The sequence below is a fragment of the Apteryx rowi genome, unplaced genomic scaffold, assembly GCF_003343035.1.
Source record: "Apteryx rowi isolate R43461 unplaced genomic scaffold, aptRow1 scaffold_537, whole genome shotgun sequence".
NCBI classification, from domain to species: domain Eukaryota; kingdom Metazoa; phylum Chordata; class Aves; order Apterygiformes; family Apterygidae; genus Apteryx; species Apteryx rowi.
The window spans coordinates 493,969-504,581 of NW_020450802.1; the positions used below are offsets into that span (position 1 = coordinate 493,969).

At 45.8% G+C, this 10,613-nt stretch overlaps 2 protein-coding genes across 5 annotated transcripts in view; one reads left to right on the top strand and one right to left on the bottom strand.

The window, feature by feature from the left end:
- Positions 1-8,543, top strand: part of PHLPP2 (PH domain and leucine rich repeat protein phosphatase 2) — a 44,658-nt gene extending 36,115 nt beyond the window's left edge. For all 4 annotated transcript variants that reach the window (XM_026081108.1, XM_026081105.1, XM_026081106.1 and 1 more), the window contains 4 exons: positions 314-424; positions 889-1,077; positions 1,212-1,443; positions 3,379-8,543. In XM_026081108.1, coding sequence (XP_025936893.1) covers positions 314-424; positions 889-1,077; positions 1,212-1,443; positions 3,379-4,521 — 1,675 coding nt within the window. In that variant the 3' untranslated portion in view covers positions 4,522-8,543. The remainder of the gene's footprint in view (positions 1-313; positions 425-888; positions 1,078-1,211; positions 1,444-3,378) is intronic.
- A 322-nt stretch (positions 8,544-8,865) lies between these two features.
- On the bottom strand, positions 8,866-10,608 carry MARVELD3 (MARVEL domain containing 3; the record flags this gene model as incomplete). The annotated part of the gene is made up of 1 exon (XM_026081122.1): positions 8,866-10,608. A coding segment is annotated over one exon (618 nt), but the record flags the coding sequence as incomplete, so codon positions are not given.
- Between the last annotated feature and the right edge of the window lie 5 nt (positions 10,609-10,613).

Sequence of the window (10,613 nt, forward strand, 5' to 3'; positions counted from 1 at the left end):
GTGTATTGCAGCACCCTGCAAAATGTTATAATGTTCCTTGCCTAAGGCAGCTGAAGCTTTCTATCCTGTGGCAAGGACAAAGGCTGGGTCTGTGTCAGCAGAGCAAGAAAATTTCTTAGGTCGTATGAGGGTCTCCCAGCTGTCTCTGATATAAGCCATCACACATTTCTAGAAGGCCAAGTCCTTAATCTCCTTTCCTTGGTGCAGTTTTTTCCACAGGTTTCTGTCTAAAACTCTAGACTGTATGTGGTCTTTTGGCCACAAGCTGTTCAGTGGGGTCTAGGAGAGAATGACTTTTCTTCTCTCTCTGTAGTCACATTACCACACTGAAGATTGATGCTAAGCCTTCCCTCACAGCAGACTCAGGACTCACTTCTACCTTCTGGAGTCATGGGRTAGCTGAGATGGCAGGCCAAAGAAATAAGTGAGTATTGTGGTCTGCTGGACCCTGATGCTTTGTGTCCTCAGAGTGCTAGGCTGGGCGCACTGCTAGCGCCCAAGCAGACTTGCTTTACTGGGTAGCTCATCCATCCCTCTGTCTCCCTGGATCTCTTTCTCAATCCTAGTAACTCAAGTCTCCTCGTTGTCTTCTCCCTCATTTCTCATGCTTATTCTGGGATGCTTGGGCTTTGCTTCTCACCCTAGCAAGATGCTTTTGCTCTCACTTGCAGGCTGTGCCCATTGCCGTCTCCCCAGTGTGGACAAGGAGAGTCCAGGAGTTCCAGTAGTAACCAGTAGCTATACATGTTATGGAGCAGTGGGCAAAGGGACAGTGGCTTTGCTGCCCTGTGAGAACAGCACTCATAGGAAGGTGCCTGATGGCTGTGGTGATGGGGACCATATAATCCTTTGAGATAGATTAACTTTGCCTGTATGCTTYTCTGACAGGCTGTGTGTGTCATCCCTGGCCCTGGGGAGCTTTGCAGAGGGGGTGGAGGCTGTGTATGGCATGTTTGATGGTGACAAGAACGAGGAGTTGCCACGTCTGCTGCAGTGCACCATGGCTGATGTACTCCTGGAGGAGGTACAGCAGTCAGACATGATGTTCATGTCCAACACCTTCTTGGTCTCCCACAGGTAGGACAGTGAGCGAGCTGGTCCCAGTGGGACTTGCACAGGCGCATCACTTAATGTGCTTTGTGGGGTGAGGCAGCCCTCCAGAATGCCTGTCATTGGAGTATGGAGCCTTCCTACACCTTCTCCTCCAACAGGAAACTGGGCATGGCTGGGCAGAAGCTGGGCTCCTCTGCTGTCCTTTGCTATATTCGTCATGATGTGACTGATCCAGCCAGCAACTTTTCTTTGACGGTGGCCAATGTGGGGACGTGCCAAGCCATTCTGTGCCGAAGTGGAAAACCACTGCCCCTCTCCAAGGTCTTCAGTCTTGAACAATGTTCAGAAGAAGCCAAGAGAGTCAAGGAGCAAAAAGCCATTATAACAGAGGTTGGTTTGGACCTTCTTCACTTCAGCTTCTACCTTCCAGTAAAGGCTTGATTTAAGTACATGCCATGCTGAGCTCTGCTGGCTGCGCAATACAGCAGGGGCAAGGATGGCATGAAGATGTTGGGATGACTTGTCTGTTGCTTCTCACTCTGCTTCTCTTGCTAATTAACTATTCAGTATGATGTGTTACTAAAACACCCATCAGGGCCTGAGAATGATAGATACAGGACAGAAAGGATGGTTTAGGGAAGAAGCAGGGGAGAAAGAAAATAGGTATGAAGCTAAAAGAGGGGAAGTACATGATACAGAGCAAGACCTGGGTGAGTGTGGAGAAGAGCCACTCTGAGCAACAGAGCAGGGCCTGGAACATCATCTTGTCTCAAAACCCACAAAATATCCAGTCCATCTTTAGTGCCTCTTGGAAAGCATGACTCAAGTATCTCTCCTTGGAGTTCTTCCATGTCTTAGTAAAGGTAGAGGATTAGTGGCTCTTGAGACATGCAGAATATGGATACTGAGTATACTACACATGGAAATTTTAATGCAGAAAAGGCAGAAATATTTAGTGTTTTTCTGCAAAAGTATTRAAATAATTTCTGGAGAAATTTCCAAGGTTAATTTTTTAAAAATTTTGGAAATAACAGGGAAGTTCCAAAGAACTGGAAAATAGCTGGCATATGCCAAAGAGAAGATGAGAAGGAAATTCGTAGAGCCCTTAGTTGGTGCCTAATTTGGTTAATATCAGTGTTGATCCAGAATGCAGTCAGTAAAGAACTGAGAAATCAGTGCCAGTCATATTAGTTTTATGTACAGTGGGTCTCTTAAAAAGTATCAGATTTGTTTGATAAAAGTGAGATCAAAAGCTTTTTTCTGACAGGGATAATCTCTTAATGTGTTATAGCTCTGTGAGGCACTATATTCCACAGCATTCTGACCAAAAAATAATTGTGGAATCAATGTAGCGCACCAAGTGATTTAAAAACTATTTGATCAGCAGATTCTGAAAAATACCTTGCAAATGAAATCATTGTCTAAGGAGACTTCTCTGCATGTGTTCTCTGCTGCTTCTTTATAATAATTATCAGCAACATTTAACAACATGTAGAGGGTACAGAAATTGATGAAGTTGTAAATACTGATTTGTATGAGTCAGTTCTGTGCTTTATTTTGGATTATTTGAGGGCATGGGCTCATGTGAACAATATGCTACTTAACATGCAAGAAGTTAAAGAACAGCCAAGAACACTGGGGAAACTGTATACTCTCTATGCACTGACCTAGAAAAGAGACCGAGGGCTCTGTCAGTAATTTTGTATCCAGGAGACTGAAGGCTGGCCTTGTTCTAGTGAGCTAGAGGACTATCTGGTGGGAACAGAAAGGAGGTAAGTAATACCTCCAGGTGACAGCAGTTAGTGCGATCACTGCTTGCTGTTTTCTTCCTCAGGGTGTAACGTCCACACTTCAGAATGCATGTTAACAAAGGTGGAAATGGTTCAGAAAATGCACAGAAATTATTTAATGCTTGGATAATCTGCCTTGCAATGAGAAGTAGAAAGTCATAATCTCACTCATAGAGACAAAATGAATTTCATTCAAGAGTCGTAAGTGAGATTCTCTGGCCAATGTGCTGCAGGTATTTCAGCTGCACATTTCAAAAGATTCACTACAACATGCCCTGTTTAGAATGCGGCAAAAACACTTGTTGGATAACACTTTGTTACTGCCAGCATGGGGGATGATAGGTACTATGAATGTCTGTGCTGTGGTACCTGGACCCTGATCCCTTGTTTCTAGACTGTAGCTGACTTAGCCGTGTCTGTGTTGCACTGGCATGTCTCAAGGGCTCTAAACCACTATGTGGGCAAGGGAAAGACTACTCTCAGAATGATCTATTGGTAGGCCTAATGCTACTGCTTCATTTCTCTTTGTTTGCAGGACAACAAGGTTAATGGTGTGACTTGCTGTACTCGAATGCTGGGCTGCACATACTTGCATCCCTGGATCCTGCCCAAGCCACATGTCAGTTCCATTCCACTGACTGTACAAGATGAGCTGCTACTTCTGGGGAACAAAGCTCTCTGGGAATACCTTTCTTACACAGAGGCTGTCTCAGCTGTGCGCCATCTACATGACCCGCTAGCTGCTGCAAAGAAACTCTGCACTTTAGCCCAAAGCTATGGTTGCCAAGACAACGTAGGTGCAATGGTGGTGTGCCTGAACATTAGTGAGGACAGCTGCACTTGCGAGATGCATGGACTCACCCTGCCAGGCCCTGGGGGATTTAGTTCAGCCACCACCAAACTAGCGACACCTTCCTCTAGCAGTGGAATTGCTTCAGAGTTCAGCAGTGAACTGTCTGCTTCTGAGGTTAGCAGTGAGGTAGGCTCTACTGCTTCAGATGAACACAATGCTGCTGGTCTTGAGGGCAGCTTGCTACCACGACAAGAGCGACGTTGCAGCCTACATCCTGTACCCCCCTCAAGCATCTTTCAGCGCCAACCTTCCTGTGCCACCTTCTCTAGCAACCAGTCTGACAACGGGCTGGATAGTGATGATGAGCAGCCTGTGGAAGGTGTCATGACGAATGGCAGTAAAGTGGAGGTGGAGGTGGACATCCACTGTTGTAAAGGAAAGGGGCTGGAGTTTGAACCTCCTGCTGCAGAGTACAGCTCCTCTGCTGCAGTGCCAGAGGATGACTCTGATGGGCTTGTCCTCATGATTCAGAGTCAGAACAGTGTAAACAGCAACACTGTGCAGGCAGGAGTCAAGGAGAAGTGTGAACTGCAGAAATCACCTTCCACGTGCTGTCTCTATGGAAAGAAGCTTTCCAATGGCTCCATAGTGCCCTTGGAGGAGAGTCTCGACCTCATTGAAGTAGCCACAGAGGCACCCAAGAAGAAAACAGGCTATTTTGCTGCTCCATCCCAGATGGAGCCAGAGGATCAGTTTGTGGTGCCACCTGATCTGGAGGAGGAAGTGAGGGAACAAATGAAGCAGCACCAGGAGAATGGAGCAGATCAGGAGCAGAAAGAGGAGCCTGCAGTGGCTCTGCCAGAGGAGTTTGATACAGCTTTGTAACCCTATAAGTACTGCTCCCACACTGTCTGTCCCAGGAAGCCCTGTCCCATAAGGGTTGTCTTGCCCTCCAGGGAGAGCTGGGATCTGTAAGGAGTACAGGCATCTGCTGCTTCCTCAGTGGAGTAGAGAAAGATTTGGGAGTGCTAAGGTCTGGGCTGTCCGCTTTTCACTGTAGAGCACTCAGACCAGCAGCTGAGCTCTGTTAGGGACTGCCTGGGAATTGTGCAAGTGCTAGGAAGAAGGCAGGTGTTCAGCACCTGCCAATAACTCCTTCCCCCTGAGGTTCTGCCAGCTCTGCAGGTGAGGGGCTGGCATCAGTGTGGGGGGTGAGGCAGCTGCTAAGGCACACATGCAGTGTTTAGAGTCATGTGAATATTTCTGACCCAGCCCCCTGACAGCACCTGACTTTGTTTTTCCTTGAAAGAATACAGCCAGTTGCAATGAAGCTGACCCAAGAATGGTTTCCTACATGCATTGCAAGCACTTTCATTGATTGCACTCAGGCTGTTCTCCTCCCCATCAGCCCAGCACTTTATTACTTAGGGGTCAGGGGAGAGAGGGCTCCAGTGCCCCTGTCCACAGCAGATGTGGGAGGGGCTTTTCCCAGTGGGTATTGATAGGGCCCCGGAGGACTCAGGGTACCAGTGCCCTCCTGATAAGCACTGGTGCAAGGAAGAGTAAGGGGTTTGATGGGGTCAGCCTAGGCAGGATGAGGAAATAAACAGCTGGGTCATAAGTGGATGTCTGCTGATGTTTTACATGGAGCACAGGAGAGATCAACAGTGGGCTTGTTGATTGATGTAATCTGTAGAGGTAGTGCTTATAGCTGCGGGGCTCAGACCCATCCCAGCAGCTTGGCCACCTCCATCATGGATGCATCACAGTAGAGGATTCCTATATCCAAAAGATATGGGATGAAACCAAGAGCTCCTGCTCATTTTGGTGAGGTACTCAGTCTACAGGAAACGCAGATGTGAGCAGCAGTGTGCTGGTCTAAGGCTAGCAAGCAGTTGGGCTGTCCCTCATATGCTGGGGAGGCTTCGAGTGATCTCTTCCACCAACATAAACCTCTTCAGCCACAGCATCTTTGCTTGCCTCTGAAAGCAGGAGTCATTTTGCAAATCCACAGCCACCTGCATTTCATGGTATGTGCCCAAACTGGCAGCAAGCAAGGTGAAAGCATACTTGTTTCTGCTTAGTTTTCAATGCAAAAGGAAAAATAGATTTTTTTCACCTTAAGAACATCTTTATCAGTACTGGGAAGGAGATGTTTAAAACAGTTCCACTAATGGTGAACTGGCCAGTGTCCGCTCAGCAGATGCACTGTGATTCCTTTAAGGTTTTTGACACAGGGCATYAATTGGCTGCCTCTGTCATCATCTTCAGAAAGCATTGTGAAGAGACCACTGCTGTAGTGTGCAGATGTCTTCCTAGCTGGCAGAGAGCTGGACAGCAGCTGCCCCACTCACGTCAGTGGTGTAATAACCCTGACTGTAACATGGGCTAGTGCCTTTTCTTCTTTATTAATTATATTTATGAAGAAAAATCTGAAAGTTTTTTCTCAAGAGTTCTGAAGGATTTGAGTTGTATATTTTGGATGAAATTCAGGCCTCGCTCAAAAGGAAATACTGTGTTGACAACTTGTTGGATTCTGACAACACAGATTTTGTGACAAAATCTAACAGAGTTTTACTCAGATTTCAGAGCTCCTTGAATTTCTTTTCACTAGGAAAAAAAATGTATTTTTACCATGCAGAAGAGAACAACTTTTTAGGATATACCTTGTGCTAGTCACCATGTAATCATATGACAAAACAACCCAACTTTTTCCAAAGTTTAAGCCCACTTGAAATTTTGTTTGTTTTTAAACATCCATTTCATTTGGAAACAGAGGAAAAAAGCTTATTCTTAGAATCATAGGAACAGCAGGATTTTGAATCCTCAGGAATCAACAGCAGAAAAAGATTTAAAAGCTAAAAATAAAAATTCTTTCAGGTTCTCTTCATAGAAGTATGCAGAAAAGGCTCATCCCAGTATGTTTGACAGTTACCTTTAATTCTTTCACTAGTGATAATTTTATCAGAAATCTGTGCCCAACCCATCAGTTTCTGAAACCTGACAACAGGGCTGCAAAACAGCCTCTGTTCAGTGTGAAGCTGATGCAGAAAYGTGCTCCATTTTCTGCATAAGACTGTGACAAACTTTGCACTAGGAGAATGGTACATGTTAAGGCAAATCRGATCTCTATTTCTTGCACTGATGTGGAAAATCCAGTGGGTCCTTGCCAATCTGAACCAGTAGCACTGCAGGAAGTTTATCATGAATGGCTCTACTCAGCTCAGTGGAGAAAGGACAGGATTAAGCAAAACAGAAAGCTCTACCTTAGAGCATGCAAGATGGCTGAGCTGCTCCTCCTCATGGGAGTGGCAAAATGGAGTACAAGGAATTCCCACTTAGCCTTTTCTCCAATGCTGTTTCTGGTTTTGAAGCAGAAAGGAAGTTTAGAGAAACCAGCTGCTATTTTCTGTGGTTGTGAACTGACAGAACATGACTTGTTCTCTCAAACACTAGGTAGAATCCACAGCTTCCTCTGGTCTCTCTACATTGATGTTATGAACTGCTCATCTGATTCTGGGCAGCACAGCCTGAGCATTCCCCTCTGCCTTCTTTTGTTTTCCTGCCTCCCTAGAGGCAGGAAGCATCTACCTTGTCTTCCTCACCCTACCTATTAACACCACCTTATATTTCAAGCTCCTCAGGAGCACTGCTGTATGTGGAACAGGTACGAATGGGCAAGTCTAGTGATGGACTCACAGCAGGGGATAGAAAGTGTTAACCCACTTCCCTTACTATTCTTTTCCAGTCTCTTCTCTGAATTTTGTATGTGGTTGTTGCACAGATACATCATCTCCACAGAGCCACAGCACTGAGAATGTCCCATTCATTAATTATCAGGTTAAATGAACTTACTGTTGGAGAGGGGTTCTTAGCTTGGGGTCATCCGGCACTCTCTTGTCCCTGCTGAGAGCAATGCCAGGCCTGCCATGTTCCAGAGGCCACAGTCAAGTTTGGCTGCTGGGGTAGAGTTTATCCATCTCTTCAGTAATTCTGGCCCTGCTGATGAGCATGCTCACCAGGAACAGGTACTTTGAAGACACTGACCTGTCTGCTCTGTCCTTTCCAGTAAGGCTTCAGCAAAAGGAATTAATACAGGATATATTCAGTGAGGAGTGGTTGATGCCAGAGTATTAAGGATAAGGGATAGCTTCCAAATTGCTCCTAGCATGTGCAACAGGCCAGGCGGAGGCAGCACTACAGATTCCTGGAATTTGATTGGACTTAGCTAGAGGGGAGGGTAAAATTTTCAAAGCAGCAGCAAGTATTTCCCTTTCTAGGGGAAAGGTGGCTTTGCGGCCTGCAATCCTGCTAGTACACAGGACATTCAGCCACACCTAAGGCCCTTGGACTTCAGGACTTTTTGCACTCTTCCTGGCTGGTGATGGCTTTCMTGTCACTTGCCAAAGGGCCTTCTTCAGGCAGTAGGTTCACCTCTTTGGTTTTGTGCGATCATTGTCTGCTGTTCTCTTGCCGTCTGAAGACTCATAGTGTGGTTGGTTTTTTTGTTTGTTTGTTTGTTTTTAATTTTTAAATAATACCTTTTTTAACTTGACTCACACAGGCCAGAGCATGTTAAAGAAAAATTGCGGCACATCTATTGTTTATAAAATAATCCTTTTTCATGCTTTTTGTTTTAAAATGGAAACTATTTTATGTATTCCACTCTAGCATGAAGCTATAATAATCCCCTTTTTCATTGTATATGGGAGTAGGTCATTTAATGAATGCACCTTCAGCACTGTAGCCTCTGTGTGTTGCTTTGGAGAGGCAAATGGTGTAAGACTGCTGGAAAACACTATTCCATTGATTCTTTATTCAGATGTACAGAACAGTTCAGGAAGGAAGAATATTTTTGCAGCAACTTTTCAGCTAACTTAGCAATAAAGATTTTTACTTTCATCTAACTATATATTCTGGTTCCATTACTGCACTGGAGGGAATGTGTGCAATATCCCAGTCAAGCATAGCTGTGGCTAGCCATAGCCATGCTGCAGGATCTCCTTCACTGAGCTCTGTGTGGCTACTTCCACTCAACAGCCTCCCCTGCATAAGCTACTTGCAGAACACTGTGAAGGTAGACTTCATAGGTACCAAGCATTAGGTAGCTTTCTGTTCCCGGCGAGAGGAATCCCACCCAGTAGACTTGCTCTAAATGGTACTGCTGCTCTCTGAAGTAGCTTAGCGGCTACTAAGAAGGAGGAGAAATCAAATAAACCCAGAAGTACCTGGAGTGTTACTGTGAAGAATATTTCTTCTACTTTTATATCTCTGCTTCCAACCAGTATTCCAAAACTTCAGAAATCATGAAGATTTAGTCACTGGTGTTAGTGAAACTGGAGCTAGATCCAAGACAAAGCACGTTTCTGGTGTTCAGTGGGCTTTGCTTTTCTTTTTTTTTTTGCACAGGACTGGTCTGTGAGACCAGTGGTTGTTCCATCTTCATATGGACAATGCACACAATGGCCATTGCTCAGAAATGACATTTCATCCTGAGGCATGATTCTGTGATTCTAGTACTACATTTTTTTCTGTTACATTTCCTATAAAAGTAAAAAAAAAAAAAATTAGAACCTTTCTGAAAGAGTTAATTTCACCTTTAATTGTTTATAAACAGTACAAGAGCAGCATCTCATTTCCTCAACTTGTAAACTGAGAATGTATTTTGAGAACAATATTCTTCTGTCTTAAACCACATGTTTTTCAGTTTTAAGTTCATACAGCTTTTGTCTGATTATCCTAACTCTGGGAGTCTTTTCAAGCAAAACTATTGTATACAAGATAGAAGAGACCATTTCATACAGAAAGATGCCATCGCCAAGTCAGTTTGAAAAGGCACTGTGTCACAGATTAGGCTGTGTGTATTCATCATAAGAACTTCATTCAGATATGCAGTGGTGAGAAAAGAGATGCACATCTGATCCCTCTTATATTTATCTAATTTGTCATATCTATTCATTAGCTGAATCTATTAATTCCTATTTCATTATTGAGGGTGTCTTGCCAGCAACATGTAGCAAGGCTTCATTGGAGGAGAACAAGACATCCCACAGAGAGGGGGTGGAAGGGAGTGCAACTTGTGAAGCAGGCAGCTTGCTGGAGTCAACTACAAGCAGAAGGTCATTCCTGCTAAGAGACAGCCACCAGATGAAGACAATCCATGGGACTAATTATGTGTCCACTAATAATTTAACAATGCAAATTTAAGTTAAGAACAGTGTCACTCTACTTTATCTGAAGCCATTCTCTGTCAGAGCACACACCGCCCGTGGGCAAGGAAAAGCGTGCTGCTTCATCTCAGTATGGAGGCTGGCACAAGGACCATTAAAAAAGCAGAGGTGTCAGAGCTTCATTCTAATGCTCATACGTTTGTACTGGCTTCTGTTTCAACCTGCGAACTGTTCTGTACCCCTTGACAGCGAGGCCAGCACTGAGCAGGTACGCCACGACAGCTATGCAGCCCGAAAGGCCAGCAGCTATCTCTGCCCCATGCAGGCTGCACCTAAAGCCCTGATAGCCTTTGCTTTGGTAAAGGTGCTCTCTTTCTTTGCACACTGATGAGTTATAAACTTCCAGCAGCTCACGGAAGAAATAGTACAAAGCAGGCAGCAAGCCAACTGCAACCAGTACGTCCAGGACGCATTCAAGCAGCAGCCAAGCTGGGAAGTGCCATGGCAGCCGCAGAAGGCCAGCCAAAACGAGAAGGCAGGAGAGGACCGTGAGCGCCCCCCCCACGGCCATGGCCGCCCTCGCAACCGGCAGCTTGCGCAGGTGGAACTGCTGGTCCAGCCGCCGGGCCCGCTCCCCCTCCGCCCCGCCGAAGCCGCTGTAGGCCCCGCCGTAGTGGTAGTAGTAGAGGCCCCCCAGGCTGGCGATGCCGGTGTAGCCGCCCGCGGAGCCGTGGGACACGGAGCTGCAGACGAGGATCAGCAGGGCGAGCAGCGCCTCCACCGCCTGGCAGCAGGCTGCAGGGCAGA